The sequence below is a fragment of the Muscardinus avellanarius genome (assembly GCF_963383645.1).
Source record: "Muscardinus avellanarius genome assembly, chromosome: 1".
In the NCBI taxonomy this organism is placed as follows: Eukaryota; Metazoa; Chordata; class Mammalia; order Rodentia; family Gliridae; genus Muscardinus; species Muscardinus avellanarius.
In genome coordinates this window covers 239,083,464-239,102,208 of record NC_137786.1, presented here as the reverse complement: position 1 = coordinate 239,102,208, position 18,745 = coordinate 239,083,464, and the positions used below count along the sequence as shown (strand labels likewise).

Here is an 18,745-nt window from a genome sequence, read left to right as displayed (position 1 = left end):
GTGTTAGGCCAGTGCTCTGCCTGCCTGTTGGCGGCACCTTGCAGCCGTGCTGTGCGCGTTCTCTGGCGTTTCCGTACGCTTACTCACTCTGTGCTCTCTGGCTCATTATGCATTTTCTGGTTCAAGTAGAATCATGGCCTTTTCCTTACGTTGCTGTGTACAACATCTTCTCCGCCCTGTTGGTGCTGGCAGGTGGAGAGGTGTCTTGCTCCCTTCCCGAGATGTCAGCATGTGTTCTGCCTGTGTCTTGGGCTCTCTTCCCTCTTGACGGATAGTCTTATCCACATGCTCGTGTTACTTGCACTGAGATGCAGTCGTGGTTACCGTGGCTGTGAAATCCTCAGCCTGCATATCTGCGCCACTGGAATGGGGGCGCTTGGCTGCCTGCTCACAGGCAGCGTGTTGGGGTGGGACAGGAGCCCGCCAACAATTCTGTCTTGCCCAGAAGACCCTGCAGTGCGAGGCCGCCTGACCGAGTGCCTAGAAACCATCCTGAACAAAGCCCAGGAGCCGCCCAAGTCCAAGAAGGTCCAGCACTCAAACGCCAAGAACGCCGTGCTGTTCGAGGCGATCAGCCTGATCATCCACCACGACAGGTGCGCTGTGCGCGGGGGTCACATGCTCCCTCCTTGGCTGCTGGCCCGCTCTGGGAGATCCTCTGCTCCTCACCCATCTTCAGTCTGGAGTGGCCTCTGTGGCCCCAGGGTGTCCCGCTGTTGGCTTTGCTGAGGGTGGCTTCTCCCCAGAGCCCTCCTGCCCCTCTGCCTCGCTGGGCAGCACCTGCTGGCCTGAGGTCTCCTGGGCACCATGCAGGGGTCCGGGGCGGGACGGCTGGCCCACGCAGCCCGCAGGATTGTACCCTGCTCCTCCTGCGAACACTGGCGGTGGGCTTCTGTGGAGCCTTGCCTCGGCCCTTGGGCTTCTGTAAGAGGACCTTGCAGCTCACGGTGCAGCCCAGGGGCCGACAGCTGCACCCGGCACTGACCTACACCAGCCATTTTCTACTAGACAAAACAGTATGGTTGGGAGCTACTCGGATGTGATCCCGTCAGAGTGTGCTCTGTGCTCTCAGTAACATGGAGGAATGGCGCCCATGGAGGGGAGGGGAAGGAGCTCCCGTGTGCTGGCCCGGCTCGCGCCCGGGCTGCCTGCCTCGCCTCTCCAGAGCCGCAGGCGCTGCTGCAGGGTGCTCTTCTGGCCCTTTCGCTGATCTGCGGCGCGGGGGTGGCTGGTCTGTGCCAGGTCCAACTCGAGAGGGTGGGCGGTTTCCAGTGGGAGCGCGGTCCCGGGTGGTGACAGAGGATGTGAAGCTGAACTCGGCCAGGCTGGGCTTTGCGCTGCCTCCTGGAGCTCCTGCTGGGCGGCACGTGGCGCCCTTGGCCACTGCTGCCTGTGGCCAGCGTCCCGGCCTCTGGGTGGCTGGCACGTGCTCAGGCGGCCTCTGCCCCTGCCCCTGCCCCTCTCTGCTCACAGTGAGCCCAACCTGCTTGTCCGCGCCTGCAACCAGCTGGGCCAGTTCCTGCAGCACCGGGAGACCAACCTGCGCTACCTGGCGCTGGAGAGCATGTGCACGCTGGCCAGCTCCGAGTTCTCCCACGAGGCTGTCAAGACCCACATCGACACCGTCACCAATGCCCTCAAGGTGTGCTCAGTGCCCCCGCCCGCCAGTGCAGGGAGTCCCTGGGCTTGGCTCAGTGCTGGCCTGGCTCCTGTCTGTCCCCTGGCACAGCGGGGGTTGCCGCCCTGTGGCGAGGTCCTGGTGGAGTTCAAGGCCCGCCAAGCGTGCCCTGGCCTCACCCGGCCTGGCCCACCCTTCCCTTTGGGCTGTGTGTCCCCCGGCTGTTGTTCCTGTGGGACGGCCCTCCTGTGGCGTCCTGCTCCTCCAGGTCCCACAGAACAGAAATGATACTTTCTTGGTAGAAAAAGGAGATGTTTTGTTCTTAGATCCAAGAAAACTCAGCTTTTGCAGAGGAAAGTTCGCTTTGTCAAGGGTTCAGATTTTTTAAGGATTACCGTTTGAGGTGGAGCAGAGCTAGGTTAGCTTTCCCTGTTGTACGCCCTGCGTCTGTAAGACGAGCCTGGCAGGTGTGTTCTGAAGCTCAGGGCCACCTGCCGTGCACACCTCCTTGTCAGGGCGGCAGGTCGCAGAGCCCGGCTGGCTCGGCCTGGCTTGCTCGTGTGTGATTAGGACACTGTGCTTGTTTTGAGCGAGGCCAGTCCTTCCTGGTCCTGCCGTGGTGTCTCCTGGCCATGCCCCGTGTCGTGAAGGCCACTCTTGGCTCACGCGCTCTGCACTCACCGGGCCCCCACTGGGGTCCTGCTCCCCACGCTGTGGGGCTGGGGCCAGCACACCCCTGCGCCTGCTCAGGGTTTGTTGAGCGTGGAAGCCTTTTCCAGTGCCTTCTGGGGCAGGCGCAGAGCCTGCCTTGTGATGGCAGCCGATGACGCGGAAGGTGCTGGTTTGTGACAACACAATCAGGAGGCCTCAGTGAGCCAATCGCGGGGCCCGGAGCCTGCTCCTCAGAGGGGCTGGCCAGCCAGGCGACCCCATCTCTAGGTGGCCAGAGAGCAAGGCACAGTGAGTGGGCACTGTGTGACGGAGCCTGGTGGGCACCCGGATGTACGCAGGGGGTGGGGTGGGCAGGGGTGGGGCCCGGGGCATCCCCAGGCAGAGCCCACAGAGGCGTGGATGCGGCTTGTGGCCCACACGGTGTGGTGTGTGTGTGGCCTCGACTCCCTGCCTCTCCTGCAGACGGAGCGGGACGTGAGCGTGCGACAGCGGGCCGTGGACCTGCTCTACGCCATGTGCGACCGCAGCAACGCCCAGCAGATCGTGGCTGAGATGCTGAGCTACCTGGAGACGGCCGACTACTCCATCCGCGAGGAGATTGTGAGTCGCTGCGGCCCAGCCGGCTCCTGCGGCAGAGTGAATGCGGCTGGACCAGTTCCTTGGTGCTTAACAGCTGTGAATGTGCGCTAAGGGCCAGGGGCCTGCGGGCCAAAGATGGCTTTGGTGCCAGCTGTGCAGTCAGCTCAGCACTGAACCCCCACCCCACCCTGTAGGCCTAGCCCTGGCCTCTGTCCTTTCAGTGAGGTGGCACTTGGCCTTTTGGGAGTCGTGGTCTGCAAGCAGGCATTCAGATTGTGTGGGCAGACCTGGCCCCCCGGCTCCAGGGATTGATCCCAGGGCTGCTCTGCCTCTTGGCTGCATACCTCGCCCTTTATGTTTTATTTTGAGATGGTCTCGCTAAGCTGGGCTGCTCCTGCCTCAGCCTCTTAAGTAGCTGGGGTCACAGTCGTGTGCCACTGTGCCAAATCCTTAACTGTGCTCAGGGGTTGAGCCTAGACTTATTTTGGTGCTGGGGATTGAACCCAGGGACATTCTACATCCAGGCTACTCTCAGCCTTTTTTATTTTTTATATTGAAACAAGTTTTCACTAAATTGCTTAGGCTGGTCTTGAACCAGCAGTCCTCCTGTCTCAGCCTTCCAAGGATTACCGGCGTGTGCACCGTGCCCAGCTGAACCTTTATTTGATGGTTCCGTGCTGGGATGTATTTTCATGGGATTCCTGGGCATCCAGCAAGAAAAATGTCTAAGTGGTAGTTTGCTGTGTGGTAGGTAGGTTTCTTGGCATCCACACGGCAGGTGTGTGCCCCTGATAGGTCACCGTGTCCAGTAGACCCTGCTCATGCCGCTGGGTCGGAGGCAGTGTTGTTGAGCCACGTGGTCGCATAGGGGGGCCTTGGCTCCCTCTGCCCCACTCGGGATTGGTGCTGGCTTCTCCACAGGTCCTGCGGTACAGTGAGCAGTGGGTTTGCTGGGGAGGGTGGTGTGTGGTCTGGTTTGAAGGGGCAGCCGCTGTGGCCAGCTGCAACCTGGCCTCTCCTGGCTGTGCCGACACCTGTCTGGAGTGTGGTGCTCTCCTTGGGAACCTGTGGAGAGACAGTGTCCACGTGGGCGCTAGCCAGGGCCTGGGCAAGGCGGGCTGGGTGCCAGGCGGCACGGCTGGTGCAGGCTGTATCCTTAAGGAGGCCTCAGTGCGGGGCTCCCTCGGAGTGGCCTGTTCCTGGCCAGGTCTGGGAGGTGTGGCCTGTTGGGCAGGGCTGGCTCTGGGACCGCAGTCACTGGACAGACCTCCCTACCTTTTCTCCGTTCCTCGATCCTTTTCCTCATTTCCCTCCCTCCTCTTTTTTTTTTTGTGTGTGTCTGAGACGGTGGTGGAGTGTCCAGCAGGATGGTGTGTAGGTTTTAAGGGCTTGAGTGTGTCTTCTCCGTGATGGCTGACGTCCTGTCAGCCTCAGGCCCCTCTCAGCCCCAGGACAGGTGTCGTGCTACGGCTGCTCTGTGGTGTGCTAGCCACTGGTGTCCTGAGCGGCTTGGCCACTCCCTGCCCCGGTGCAGCAGGTCAGAGCCAGGGCAGCAGTCTGCATGTGCTCTGGAGGTGCTGGAGGACATCGTGCAGGAGACAGAAGAGGCCTGGACAAGAGCGGAGCCTTCTGGGAGGCGGGCAGCAGGCGGGGCCAGGGCCCAAGCGTATGGCTGCAGGGCTAGCTGGGGAGTCTGGGGGCCGGGGGTTGGGGGCAGAGCAGAAGAACAGTGGTCCAGGCTCCAGGCGTGGGGTGGTGGGGCGTGTGGGGCCTGGTTGCCATGGTAGCTGGCTCTGTTTTGGCAGCGGGCACTCTCAGGGCTCAGTGGGAGGGGATGGCTGTGGGGAGACAAACTTAGTTTCAGGCAGCTGGGCGGAGTTGCCCATTGGGTGGCTGCTTGGGGGCAGTGTGGGCCTTCCATAGGGAGGGCGAGGGAAGCCCAGGGGAGGTGGGGAAGGCCCTCCAGGAGGGAGGACGTCTTGGTGCTGCCCTCGCTGGGTGTCTACAGGGCCAGTTGCCTTGACCTGCGGACACTGGGCCTGTCCCCAGGGGCTGGCCGCTTCCCTCCTGTCAGTGCTCTGTGCTCTGGCATGGCCTTCTCAGCATCGGGTAGCTCCACACAGCCCACTTAGGGCCTTCTGAAGCCCCACGTGACCTGAGTGACGCCCACTGGCCCTCCCTGACTAGCCCTCCCTGGCTGGCCGGCCCTCCCTGACTGGCCGGTCCTCCCTGCAGGTGCTGAAGGTGGCCATCCTGGCTGAGAAGTATGCCGTGGACTACACCTGGTACGTGGACACCATCCTGAACCTGATCCGCATCGCCGGGGACTACGTGAGCGAGGAGGTGTGGTACCGTGTCATTCAGATCGTCATCAACCGTGATGACGTGCAGGGCTACGCCGCCAAGACGGTGTTCGAGGTATGGCCTGGGCTCCGCAGCAGCGCCACGCTCAGGTGAAGGCGCCGGCAGGTGCCACTCGCCGCCACCCCCCCCCCGGGCTCCCGGCACCTGTCCTCCTGGCCCTCCCACTGTGGGCACCCGTTGTCAGCACCAGTTTCCTCCCTCCCTCATTTCCAAAACTCTGCTGGGGTGAGGTGCGTGGGCTCCTCAGGGGCCACCACGAAAGCCGCCCGAGCCCAGTGCTTCAGGCTGGCGTGCTGACGCTGCTTCGTGCCGCTGGGGCTCCCTGCTGGGGGCTCATGCTGGTGTAGACAGGCCTCGCGAGGAGGAGCCCTGTCCCGTCGTCCTCATGTTGCTCCTGTGCGTGGAGGCAGCTCCGGGCTCACGCCGCAGCCCAAGGGAGCCAGGGTCTCCCGCATGCTTTGGGGAAGCTCACGCAGAGGCAGTCACGTGAGGTGGCGCCCCTGGCGTGGCTGGTGGTGCCGCATTGTGTGGCTCCTGCACTGTGGCGGGCGACTCCTGGCTCACGGCTCCATGCATGGTTCATAGGCTCTGCAGGCCCCGGCATGTCACGAGAACCTGGTCAAAGTGGGCGGCTACATCCTCGGCGAGTTTGGAAACTTGATAGCCGGGGACCCGCGGTCCAGGTGAGACCTGGGAGCCAGCTGGCATGTGCCCACCTGACAACTGCGTGTCCTCCCTGGGTCCCTCAGTCTCCAAACCACTGGAGCAGCAGAGTCTCTGGTCAAAAGTGCAGAGTGGTCCAATGGACAGCCTTCTCAGGGCCGCGTGATCAGACCTGGAACTGGAAGTGGGTCTCACAGGAGGCTTTTCCCTCAGCAACCCTTTTCCCCGCACCAGGCCAGCTGTGTGGGCCCGAGACAGAACAAGTGTGTGGGCCCAGGACACACCAGGTGTGTGGTTTGAGACAGGCCAAGTGTGCGGGAGGCTGCGTACGTGGGCCTGAGACACACCAGGTGTGCAGCCCAAGACAGGCCAGGTGTGGGGCCCAAGACAGGCCAGGTGTGCGGGCCCAAGACAGGCTGGGTGCGGGCCCGAGACAGGCCAGGTGCGGGACCAAGACAGGCCGGGTGCGGGCCCAAGACAGGCCAGGTGTGCGGGCCCAAGACAGGCCAGGTGTGCGGGCCCGAGACAAGCCGGGTGCGGGACCAAGACAGGCCAGGTGTGGGGGCCCGAGGCCGAGACAAGCCAGGTGTGGGCCTGAGATAGGCCAGGTGTGGGGGCCCGAGGCTGAGACAGGCCAGGTGTGGGCCTGAGACAGGCCAGGTGTGGGGGCCCGAGGCTGAGACAGGCCAGGTGTGGGCCTGAGACAGGCCAGGTGTGGGGGCTCGAGGCTGAGACAGGCCAGGTGTGGGCCTGAGACAGGCCAGGTGTGGGGGCCCGAGGCTGAGACAGGCCAGGTGCGGGCCCGAGACAGGCCGGGTGCGGGCCCGAGACAGGCCAGGTGTGTGGGCCTGTGGCCGAGACAGGCCAGGTGGTGTGCTGCTCAAGACGGCCAGTGACGCTGCTCCCGCCTGCTCTCACCAGCCCTCTGATCCAGTTCGACCTGCTGCACTCCAAGTTTCACTTGTGCAGTGTCCCCACGCGGGCGCTGCTCCTGTCCACCTACATCAAGTTCGTGAACCTCTTTCCGGAGGTGAAGACCACGATCCAGGATGTGCTGCGCAGCGACAGCCAGCTGAAGAACGCCGATGTGGAGCTGCAGCAGCGGGCTGTGGAGTACCTGCGGCTCAGCACTGTCGCCAGCACCGACATCCTGGTATGTGGCACCCCAGCCGCCGCTCGGAGCCCAGTGCCCAGGCCCAGCCCAGCTGACCTTTTGCCCTCTGCCCAGGCAACTGTCCTGGAGGAGATGCCGCCCTTCCCGGAGCGTGAGTCCTCCATCTTGGCCAAGCTCAAGAAGAAGAAGGGCCCAAGCACGGTGACTGACCTGGAGGAGACCAAGCGGGAGCGGAGTGCTGACGTGAACGGGGGCCCTGAGCCTGCCCCGGCCAGCACGAGTGCCACGGTAGGTGTCCACGCCTGGCCAGGGGCTGCACCTCCTTCCCAAGGTGTGCAGGGTGGCCGCCCAGGAGACCGGTACCTGTGCATGGGGCAATGTGTGAGACTGGCTTCTCGGGCCAGGCCAGCTCCCACCTCGCGCCACGGGGACTTCCGTCAGAGCTGTGGGCACCTGCCTGCCCGCCTGCCCTCAGGAGGCCCCCGGCTTTCCCTGGAGGAGGAGGCCTTCCGTCAAGAGCCGTGGGTGCCCGCCTGCCCTCAGGAGGCCCCCGGCTTTCCCTGGAGGAGGAGGAGGCCTTCCCTCAGAGCCGTGGGTGCCTGCCTGCCCTCAGGAGGCCCCCGGCTTTCCCTGGAGGAGGAGGCCTTCCGTCAGAGCCGTGGGTGCCCGCCTGCCCTCTGGAGGCCCCCGGCTTTCCCTGGAGGAGAAGGCCTTCCGTCAGAGCCGTGGGTGCCCGCCTGCCCTCAGGAGGCCCCCGGCTTTCCCTGGAGGAGGAGGCCTTCCGTCAGAGCCGTGGGTGCCCGCCTGCCCTCTGGAGGCCCCCGGCTTTGCCTGGAGGAGGACGACGTGTGGTTCTGTAGTGAGTTGAAGTAGAGCCGTTTTCTCTCCGTGCGTGGCACCTCAAGAATGCTCGCTCGCTTGGGTGGCGTCCTTTGGTGTCTGTGTCTCAGCTGCCCTTGCTTCCTTCACCTCTTCAAGAGAAGCGGCTCTCTGAAAGCCATCCCGTGCCAGGCTCTGCCCCGGGCCCAGCGCAGCAGTGCCCCTTGCTGGGGGCTTGCCTGGGGCTCCTGTTGTGGAGGTGCGGCTGTGGCCGCTGAAGGGAGCCCCGCTGCCCCTCCATGTGCTCGTCCAGTGATGGGAGGTGTCACTTAGGGGATCAGGTGGTGCCCTTTGGGCGGGCGATGTGGCTGCAGGCCTGTGGCCAGCTGTCTGCTGGCCAGGGGTGCTGTATCGGAGCGCTGGTGCCCCTCGCAGGGCACCTGTGTGCTGCCCTCAGGACGAGCTGCCAGCCCGTGACGAGCTCTGCTTGGCTGCCCGGCCCGGCCCTGCCTTCCGCCAGTCCTCCTGCTTGCCTTCTCACGCCTGTGGTGGCTTTGGGCAGCTTGATTTTGGCGATGGGTTGATTTTGAAATCAACCAAAGAAGTGCGTGCTTTCTCCCAGGTGGCCTCTTCTGCCGTGCCTGAGCGGCTTAGCAGGGCTCAGCGTTCACGTCCCGCCGACGCTAGCTGACTGCTGTGAGCTAGGCCCTGTGTGCCGGGCGCCTGGCATTGGCTTCCCGTCGCCTCCCCTCGTGGCATCTTAGCCCCCAGTGGCACAGAGGTCACGCGGGGACGGGTTTCTAGAGAGGAGCGTGTGCAGTTTATTAGGACGCGTGTTCACATGGTGCCAATGCAGGCTCCGTGGGTGCTGGTGGCGGCTCCTCGTCAGAGCCCAGGCTGGGGAGAAAGGGCAGCAGCCAGATTCTGCAGGGTGGGGCCTTGTGCCCAGGCGAGGCGAGGTGGGTGTGGAGGCTGCTGCGCCAGCCGGGTCACTAGGAAACCATCCCAGGAAAAGTGCTGAGCGCCCTCAGCTTATCGCCACGTGGTCCTGCCCTTCCGGGAGAGGTGCATGTTTCCACGGTTACAGAAACGGGCTTTGGGAGCAGTTGGGATGGTTGTCCTTGGTCCTACCCTGGGTTTGGTTCTACTTGGTCTTTCTCTTCTGTGTCAGCTCTGAGAAGATGTGAGGTAGACAGCCAGGCCAGGTGGGCTTGGAAGGAGGCCCGGGAGCTGGGCTGCGGTGGGGCTGAGGAAACGGGGCCTTCTGGATGTGGGCCAGTGGCTGTCTCTAGAAGGTGATTTTGGGATGTGGGGGGTGTAGTTTTTTTAAATTTTTTTTTTAATGGTACTAGAGATGGAACCCAGGGGTATTCTACCTCCAAGCTATACCCCCGGCCCTATTTTTTAATTTTTTATTTTGAAACAAGGTCTCACTGGGTTGCAAAGGCCTCACTAAGTACCTGAGGCTGGCCAGGAACTGTGATCCTCCTGTCTCAGCCTCCCAAGTGCTGGGATGACTAGCGTGGGCCAGCACGCCCGGCTCAGAACGTGTTTTAAATTCAAATGCCATTTGTGCAGTGAAGTCCCAGGCAGTCTCTGAGCTGCCCTGGGGCTCGCCCGGGTGTGCCTGTTCTCAGCAGGCAGGGACCCTCAGCCCTTGCTCACTGGGCGGTGCCCGGGAGTGAGCACGTCTGAGGCTGTGCTGAGGCTGAAGCTCCTGCCTTCCTTTCCAGTCTACGCCTTCTCCATCGGCTGACCTGCTGGGCCTGGGGGCCGCTCCGCCCACACCCGCGGGGCCCGCCTCCTCCAGTGGCGGGCTGCTTGTGGACGTGTTCTCGGACTCGGCCTCCTCAGTCGCACCTCTTGCTCCCGGCTCTGAAGACAACTTTGCCAGGTAGCCAGGTTTCCTGAGTCCTGCAGATGGGCCGTGGTAGGCCCACCTGGGAGGGGCGGAGGGGCTGCTCTTGGGACTGGGATTGCGGCCCAGGCCAGCACCCAGGGTGAGGTGGTTGGCGTTCTGGGAAGGGGTGGGGCCTCGGTGGCTGCGAGCCGGCTGCGAGCCCTGGGTCCGCCTGGGGTGCCCGGGCGCTCGGCTGCGCTGCGTCCCGGCCCAGTCCTTGGGCTGCTGCGCCCACGTGCCTGTCTTCAGGCACCTCTGCCGTGCGCTGCTGACTGCCGGCCTGGCCCGCGTCCTTGCTTGCGCCTCTGGGCTCCTGCTCCGTCCTCCCGGCTGCAAGCTGTGGCTGCAGGCTGCTTCCCAGACGTTCTCGCCCTTTTTCCTGTTGCTGGGCGGATCCTGCTGCTCTTCCTCGTGGCTGGTGCAGGGGCTCCTCACCTCCACCCTGCAGAGTGGCAGCGAGTTTGTCCTGGGTGGAGATGAGGAAGCCTCAAGGCGCGGCCCGGGCCCGTCGTGGAGCCTGTGGTGGGTCTCGTGGCCCACGCTTCCCAGCCGTCTCGCAACACCAGTGGCTCGCGGTGAGCTGGAGGCACGGAGCAGGCCGGCCGGCCCGGCCTGGGGCAGCTCACTTGTTCATTCTCGTGGTGTAAGCGTGCTCCAGTTTCTGTGTTCGCTTTGCACTCCAGTTCTTATTTACTGTTACTTGTTAAGAAATGGCTTCAGGAAGATGGCTTTGGCTGGCTACCAGGTTCCCTCTGGCAGAAGATGGACCCCTGACCCCTCAGAGTTGCCGAGTGGCTTTTAAAGTGCCCATGCACACCCGGGTCCGAGGCCGTGGTGGAGGTGCTGACGCCGGCTGGTCCGGGTGGAGGTCTGCGAGGTGGCAGACACCTCACCTCTGAGCCGTCCAGGTTCGCCGCTGCGCAGGACCACTTGTAAAGCCGTCGCAGCTGCTCCTGGTGTCTGCTGAAGGGCTGGCTGGTCCTGGGCTCCGGGCTGCCCTGCTGTGCGCGGCCCTGCAGCTGGTCACAGTGCCGTCGCTCAGGTGGCTGGTGCCTCCCCGGCCCTCCGAGTGTGCGGTGGGTGTTTAGCTGCCTTGGCTTGGATGCGGATACGCAGGGCTGGTGCTCAGTGTGCGTGGACAGAGCGGAGGCACCTGTGCTCCAGGCTGGCGCAGTGGCTTGGTGCTGGGTGCAGCTTACAGCTACGCGCTTCTGCTTCCTGTGAGCCCCTCGGGGGCCAGCCAGATGTCGCTGGGAGGCACCTGCCATGCCTACCACGCTGTCAGTGGTAGACTGACCGAGCCTTTCACAGACTTGCATTTGAGGTGGCTTGGTCCAAACCAGGGTTGCCGTGTGGTGTGGGTGTCAGTCCTCGGGCTCCCCCAGGTGCTCCCCGCCAGGTGGCCCTCTTCTGCAGTGAGCTCCGAGTCCCCGGCGCCGGCACATGCTCTGAGTGTGGTGGAGATCTGTCGCGTGGGTCCCGTGCACGCTGTCTGCTTTGTGGCGCCTCTCTGGCTGGAGCTAGGCGGTGGCCGGCTGGGTTGCACCTGGAGAAGGAGGAGCAGGGGAGCTGGGCTGCAGTGGCCTGTGGCAGGAGCCTTCCCTCCATGGCCGTCTTGAGGGCCAGGGCCGCAGGACGTGCTGTCCTCCCTCTGCACTGGGTCCCAGGTGCCTTCTCCGCGCCCTCCCGCTGAACGCCATGCCTGGTGCTAGGCTCTGGCTCCTGAGGGGCTGTGGAGCGCTTCCTAACCGCGCTTCCCGTCCCCGCGGGGTGTCCCGGCCTCCAGGGACTGCCACGCCTTTCACAAAACCTGCCTTGCGCGTCCGCTGGGGCTTGAGTGTCACACACACTGTCCCTTTTCCACAGGTTTGTTTGTAAAAATAACGGTGTGCTATTTGAAAACCAGCTGCTCCAAATTGGACTTAAATCTGAGTTTCGGCAGAATTTAGGTATGTGTTTTAATTACTTAATGAAGACTTGTCTTAAGAAATGGCAGAGTATGAGAAATGAAATGTGTGCAAATCGTATACTGATAAGGAATTAATACCCAGAATGCCTAAGGAGCTGTCCTGTACACATATCAACCAGGACAGCCTGGTTTCAGGCAGAGGGCTTGCAGGGCCTCTCCCCAAGGAGACGCAGGCCGAGGGCAGCCCACGGCAGCTCCCGCCGCACAGGCCAGCAGGCGCACGCTCACCCACCCTCCTCACCGCACGGAGGACCGCAGAGGGGCAGCCGGCGGCGGTGGCAGGGTGGCAGCCTCCTGCAGACTTAGGGTTCAGCAATCCCACTGCCGGGCGTGGGCCCCAAAGAACTTAAGGTCCCGACCACAGAATTCACGATAAGGAGAAGGTGGAAGCGGCCTAGGTGTCAGCGGGTGAGGGGTAAGGTGGGATACATACACACGGCGGAATGTTCCGACCTTGAGAAGGACACGGAGCGAGCTGCAGCGGGCATGGACCCTGAGGACGCTGGCCGAGGGAGCTCGGCCACGCACATGCCCTGCTGGTTCCACTCGCAGGAGCCCCTGGAGTCTCCACCAATGGAGTGGAGAGCAGGACAGGGTGCTGGGACCAGGAGGCAGGGGCCGGTGCTTAGTGGGCACGAGTCTCCGGGGCGCGGAAGAGAAGGCCTGGCGGCGAGGTGATGGCTGGCAGCCTGCGGCTCTTCCACTCGGCTCAGTGGCCTGTGGGTTACCTGTCATTTGCCGCTTATTTATTTTTTTGTACTGGGGGTTGAACCCAGAGCCATTATATCTCCAAGTTATGCTCCCAACCCAATTTTATTTATTTGCAAACAGGCTTCTAGTCATAATAAAAGCATGCTGAGCGGGGAGCAGGTCCTCCCTCCTGCCTCACAGCTCCTGCCCAGGGTCCGAGGCTGCCTGTGAGCACAGAGCCCTGTGGACGCTGTACGCCTCCAGCCAGCCCGCCCGCCCGAGCTGCCTGGGCCAGGACTGTCCTCCCCACACACAAGAGCCCTGCTCTGAACGGCACCAGCGCTGCTCAGGGACACATTTCAGCCCCTGGATAGTTGGTCTTTACACAGATGTTAGTGGACACTCTCACCCTCTGAGTTCTGAAAGGAAAGTAAACCTCAAAGGCTCTGAAAAAGACAAGTGCTTTGGTGTCTCCCCTGCACAACCCAGAATAGAAAACCCAGCCTGGGCAAAGCTATCTGCCAGAGGTCAAGACCTTTGGTGACCTGTTCAACACAGCCGGCTTAGGTCCCCAGCAGGGGGCGCCATTTCTCTCCTGTTTTTACAGTCTTGCTTCCTTACACTATGAGGGTGCCTGAGAGGTGAGGGGCAGCCGTACCCCTAGGGGCCAAACTACCTTCCCGGTAGTGAGGGACAGCCGTACCCCAAGGGGCCAAACCACCTGCCCGAGAGGTGAGGGGCACTGCACTTGGGCAAACCCAAGTGGTTTGGTGGGCACAACTTTTTAAAGTCAGAACATTCTTTTTTTTTTTTTAAAGTGTGGTAAACAGTGCTAGGCATGGTGGCGCATGTTTGTAATCCCAGTACTTGGGAGGCTGAAACAGGAGAATCACAGGTTTGAAACCAGCCCTGGTAACTTAGTGAGACCTTGCCTCAAAATAACTAAAAAGGACTGGGTATGTAGCTCAGTGGTAAAGTGCCTCTGGGTTCAGTCCCCAGTGCCCCCCTCCCCAAGCCTAGGAAACGATTCTTCTTTTTTTATTTTGCAGTACCAGAGATAGAACCCAGGGACATTTTACCTCTGAGCTGTACCCCCAGCCCTATTTTTTATTCTTTGTTTTGAAGCAGGGTCTCACTGAGTTTGCAGAGGGCCTCACTAAGTAGCTGAGGCTGTCCTCAAATCGCGATCCTCCTGACTCAGCCTCCCACCACACCTGGCTCTTCTGGCTGATCATTCTGAATTCCGACCTTGACAGGGCTAGTTGAGCTCAGGGACTGCAGGTGCTTGCTTTTCCCCGAGTACTCTCAGGGTGAATCTGGAGCAGTGCGTGTGAGCTAACCTGTTGCTTCCTTCCAGGTCGGATGTTCATATTCTATGGGAACAAGACGTCCACGCAGTTCTTAAATTTCACTCCAACGCTCATCTGTGCAGATGACCTGCAGGCTAATATCCTTGGCTCCACCCCTGGCCGACAGGCAGGCAGGCAGGCAGGCAGGCGAGTGGTGATCTGGTGGTCATGAGGACTAGCAGTGAGGCTTTTGAGCAAGGTGGCTTCCGGTCACAGGAGCACGCCCCCCAGCTGGCTGGTGAATCCAGGGGCCGCCCTCGGCAAGTGCTGGCTTTTGATGCCGCTGCATGCACGGCGTGCGTGTCCTGTGTGCCTGGCTGCGGCGACCCTTTCTTAGTTTGCCTTCTCCTGTGACGGTGTCCCAGCCTGCCTGCTGAGCGTGGCTCTCTGCGCCGGCAAGTCCTGCGGGCAGGCTGCCCTGCTGGAAGTGGAGGGAGTGTGTTGGTGACGCGCTGGCCAGCGTGCACCGGCAGCACTTTGCTGTAGTGTCAGGAGTGCCCGGGGTCCCAGCAGGAGGGGAGGGGCCACCGTGCCGGCCAGGTCCTGCCTCCTCCAGGTGGCTCTGCCGAGAGCAGTGGGTGAAGCTGCGGATGCCCAGGGAGGCCGCACACACCTTTCCTTGGGCTCATGGTCAGACACATGTGGAGCTGTAAGCTCTTTTTTTTTTTTTAAGTGTCTCACTGAGTTGCAGGGGGCCTCACTAAGTAGCTGAGGCTGTCTGCGAACCACAATCCTCTGGTCTCAGCCTCCTGAATGCTGGGATTACAAGCGTGCCCACCCCCCCCCCCCCCCGGCTTGAGCCGGAAGCTCTTTAGCACCAGGTACAGTTGATAACTTGAACACAGACTTTTGAAACTTATCAAGCCAGATATTAAAACATGGATGTAAGGCCAGCTGGATTAAAGGCTTTGCAGATCAGAGTGTAGGTTTATACCTACAGAGGCGCCTCCTGGCAGCCTTCGAGGCTCCAGGGTCACAGGGTGGCCGCAGCCCAGCAGCATGCTCAGGGAAGAGAATCCTCTGCGTGCTACTTGGCGAGGCAAGGAAGCCGGCCGGGCTCACTCTCCCAGCGGCTCTGAACTCCTTAATGCGCTCACATCTGAACCTGCAGACCAAGCCTGTGGACCCGACAGTGGATGGGGGCGCACAGGTGCAGCAGGTGGTTAACATAGAGTGCGTGTCTGACTTCACGGAGGCGCCGGTCCTCAACATTCAGTTCAGGTAGGAGCCACTGCGTTCCCTGGCTGGTCCTGAATGCCAGGTGTGTGTCCCAGGGGCACCCGGAGCTGCCGGAGGTGCGCGCATGCACGCAGCGGGCATGCCTGTGACTGGCAGCTCTCCAGCGTGAAGGGAAGTGGGCCCATGGTGATGCCCATGCCTCGCCACTGCTGTGTCCCTGGCATGACTGCTTTCACGCTGGGTTATGGAAATGGGGAGCCCCAGAGGTGGTGGGGCCCCATCCCGTCAGCACCTGCTGGGCCTGGCTGGGGAGACAGCTGCAGGGTGCCGGTGGCGGCTCTCTCAGACCCTCGGGGGCAGGGTGAGGGCGTCTACTTAGCCACATACGGCCCTTCTCATTTTCTTACATTTGCAGGCTCTGGTGGGGTGGCCACCCTGGAGGGCCCTATGCCCTCAGCCCTTGGGGTACCCATGCTTGCCAGCCAGGGCCTCGGCTGCCTCACACTCTCTCAACGCCCTCTGCTTGTAGGTATGGAGGCACCTTCCAGAACGTGTCCGTCAAGCTGCCCATCACACTCAACAAGTTTTTCCAGCCCACAGAAATGTCCTCTCAGGATTTCTTTCAGCGCTGGAAGCAGCTGAGCAAGTGAGAGGGTCTTGTGCAGGGCTGGGGCGGTGGGGCCTCCCGGAGGGTCTTGTGCAGGGCTGGGGCGGTGGGGCCTCCCGGAGGGTCTTGTGCAGGGCTGGGGCGGTGGGGCCTCCCGGAGGGTCTTGTGCAGGGCTGGGGCGGTGGGGCCTCCCCGAGGGTCTTGTGCAGGGCTGGGGTGGTGGAGCCTCCCGGTGTCTGGCTGCAGCACTGACCTTCGTGCTGTCCCTCACAGTCCACAGCAAGAGGTGCAGAACATTTTCAAAGCGAAGCACCCAATGGACACAGAGATCACTAAGGCAAAGGTGAGGGCGGCTCTGGGGACACCCGAGGAGGCACGCCGCCGGTCAGCGTCCTGACCCTCCTTCTCTTGGACAGATTATCGGATTTGGTTCTGCACTCCTTGAAGAAGTCGATCCTAATCCTGCCAATTTTGTGGGTGCTGGTATCATACATACCAGAACCACCCAGATTGGATGCTTACTGCGTTTGGAGCCGAATCTGCAAGCCCAGGTCAGGCTTTCTGCAGAAAGCAGGGGGGGAGGCGGGCCCAGGGCCCAGGCGCTTTGGTCAGGTGTGACGATGCGTGCACTCACGCAGCCCCGCCCTCACCGTGACCCAAAGACCTCGCCACACGCTCGGAGGAGGGAAGGTGTATTGGGCTCATGGCTTTGGGCTCTGGCTAGCCAGTGCCGGGCAGAAGCCTGCTGGCTGAAGAGCTGCTGGGACAGCAAGTGGCCAGCAGTAGTCTCCAAGGCTCTGCACCTTCCTGCTTTGGGAACCGTGCTTTCAACACCCAGGCTTTTCGGGGACATTCTAAATGAAGCCATAATACCGCCCCATCAGTACACATTTCCTTGTCCCCAGATTGGGTCCCGGGGCCCTGCGAGCCGCCTGCCCCGGGCGCTGTCGCTGTACGCTCTGGTGGCCTGCTGCCCCGCTCGGCAAGAGCCGTGGCAGTGCCGGTGTCTGTAGTTGTTTTCTCTTCCCTCTGAGCGGTATCCCTTCCGCGGAGGGGCCTCGGTCTGTGTGTCCCGCTCTCTTGGGGTGGACCCCTTTTCCTCTGCTTGGGTGAGCCGTGGCACCGCCGCCAGCTTACGGGGAGGTGCATGCCCACTGGTAGGGCCTGGGCTGAGCTGTGTGCCCGCGCCCAGGTCTGCTGACTGCTGCTCTCTCTTCCAGATGTACCGACTCACGCTGCGCACAAGCAAAGACGCCGTCTCTCAGCGGCTGTGTGAACTGCTGTCAGAACAGTTCTAATCGTGACGATGGAGATGGCTTGTGTGTTTGTGCGTTTCTCTTCGTCTCTACCATTTGTCTCCGTTTCCATACTGCAAGCGAACAACCCCCTCTGAAATCGCAGCACCAGGTGCCCCTGCCCTGCGCCCCGGGGCGCACGGGGACTGTAGGAGGAGGACTGTTGCAGCCTGCCCCCCAGAGAGCCTGGATCCTGGGAATCAAGACAGCCCTGTGGTTCAGTCTACAAATTAAAGGGAAATAGAGGTTGAGTAAAGTGGGGATCTTGTTAAGTTCATTGAAGTCCGCCGTCTTGCTGCCGGCCTGGCTCTGGTCCTGGGAGCGGCAGGGCCAGGCTGGGGCTGCCTAGACGTGCTGGGCGACACCAGTCGCCAGAGGCGTGTGACTGATCCTCGCTGGGCCGCGCAGCCCTGCGGGTTGCTTGCCACTGCCATGGGCGTCGGGCAGGATTTTAAGTCCAGGAGCTGGAAGGCTTTGTGATTGAGGACTGTTGGCAGCACCCCACGTCCTGCTCCTCAGCTGGCCCGTCCCTGGAAGCAGCGTCCTCGAGGGGCGGCTGAGATTATGCTGTTTTGGTGGGCGGGGCCTGGGGCTCTGCAGAGTGTGGGCCTGGCGGCCCATCTGTTTTCGGAGTGCAGGGTGGCCATGGTGCTCCAAGGACTGGAGGAGTGTGTGGGGAGCAGGCACCACTCTGGGAGGCGAGTGCCGCTCCTCTCCCTCTTGGCCTTGTCTGTCAGCGCAGTTTTCTTGGCCTCAGCCGAGCTGGAGACCTGCGCCCTCCAGTCCTTGAAGGAGGCGGGTGGAGGCAGGCGGGCAGGTGGAGACTATCCCTGGACAGGTGCCCTGCTGAGGACGCGCTGAGTCCAGGGGCCTGTGTGCTGGACAGCTCCTGAGGTAGGATGCAGGCAGGACAGAGGCCTGGGTAGCTAAGGCTAGGGCCCACCCAGCCTTGAGAGTACCTGGGATCCAGGTGGACAAGGGGGCAGGCTTGTCCTTGGAGACACAGCTGTGGTCAGCACCCAAGAAGATGCAGGAGGAGGCAGGACCCACTGTCGCACTGGTGTGCCAAGCCCTGGGCACGCCTGCACCAGGGGAGTCCTCCACCTCATCCTCCAGCCATCAGCTGCCACGGTGGGGCCTGGGTGCAGCCGCAGGGCATTGTGCCTGCTCAGGTGCCTGCACCCCTCTGGAGCCCTGCGGTGGCTTTGAGAGCATCTCCTGTGCTGGCCACCACGTCATGACACCTGCTACAGCATGGGCTCGTGCCCCAGGTGTGTAGCCAGGCTGCGCAGCCAGAGCAAGCTTCCATGTCCTCTTGCTCCGCTGCTGGGCCGTGTGGACGGCGGCCTGGGCCATGGCCCCTTGGTGGTCTCGGGATCAGTGAGTCCCCTAGCACAGGAAGGGCTACTGAGGCTGGGCCTGGCCTGTGTCACCTGGGGTCCATCTGTGCAGTGTGCTCCTTCTCAGAGGAAAATAAACGCTAGAAAGTGACCGGAGCTTTTGAATGATCTTTTTTGGGGGGGCGCGTCCTACAAAACCCTTGGCTCCACTCTGCCGGCTTTATGTGGGGGTCTGGGCTCTAGGACCCTGGAGTGCCCTCCGCCCCTGGGACCTGTCTTTGGTAGTGATGGAACAGTTCACCCCAGGGAGAGATGTGACCTTGTTCCAATAATGTGACTGGTGTGGTTAGGCCTGGCCTGGTCTCCCTGCCGTCCACGGTGTGACCAGTGTGGCTGGGCCTGGCTTGGGTCTCCTTGCTGCCCGCCACATTGGCTGGGCCTGGCCCGGCCTTCCCTGCTGTGTAAGTATTGGGCTGTGCTCCACAGGGCCCTGCCCGAGGCCTCCGGTCTAAGCGGCGGTTTGGACAGGTGCAGGGGCTCCTTCCCATGACCGAGCCGCGAGCTGTACTTGGACAGGGCAGCCCTT

At 62.2% G+C, this 18,745-nt stretch overlaps 1 protein-coding gene across 1 annotated transcript in view; it reads left to right on the top strand.

The window, feature by feature from the left end:
* AP2A2 (adaptor related protein complex 2 subunit alpha 2) overlaps positions 1 to 16,822 on the top strand; it is a gene marked incomplete at both ends in the record, with an annotated part of 62,449 nt that extends 45,627 nt beyond the window's left edge. The window contains 15 exons of the mRNA XM_080693934.1: positions 446 to 596; positions 1,474 to 1,642; positions 2,753 to 2,890; positions 5,105 to 5,287; positions 5,819 to 5,916; positions 6,818 to 7,049; positions 7,125 to 7,298; positions 9,563 to 9,723; positions 11,596 to 11,678; positions 13,746 to 13,864; positions 14,849 to 14,958; positions 15,446 to 15,562; positions 15,798 to 15,867; positions 15,941 to 16,075; positions 16,745 to 16,822. Of these exons, the coding sequence (XP_080550060.1) occupies positions 446 to 596; positions 1,474 to 1,642; positions 2,753 to 2,890; positions 5,105 to 5,287; positions 5,819 to 5,916; positions 6,818 to 7,049; positions 7,125 to 7,298; positions 9,563 to 9,723; positions 11,596 to 11,678; positions 13,746 to 13,864; positions 14,849 to 14,958; positions 15,446 to 15,562; positions 15,798 to 15,867; positions 15,941 to 16,075; positions 16,745 to 16,822 (2,018 nt within the window). The remainder of the gene's footprint in view (positions 1 to 445; positions 597 to 1,473; positions 1,643 to 2,752; positions 2,891 to 5,104; positions 5,288 to 5,818; positions 5,917 to 6,817; positions 7,050 to 7,124; positions 7,299 to 9,562; positions 9,724 to 11,595; positions 11,679 to 13,745; positions 13,865 to 14,848; positions 14,959 to 15,445; positions 15,563 to 15,797; positions 15,868 to 15,940; positions 16,076 to 16,744) is intronic.
* Between the last annotated feature and the right edge of the window lie 1,923 nt (positions 16,823 to 18,745).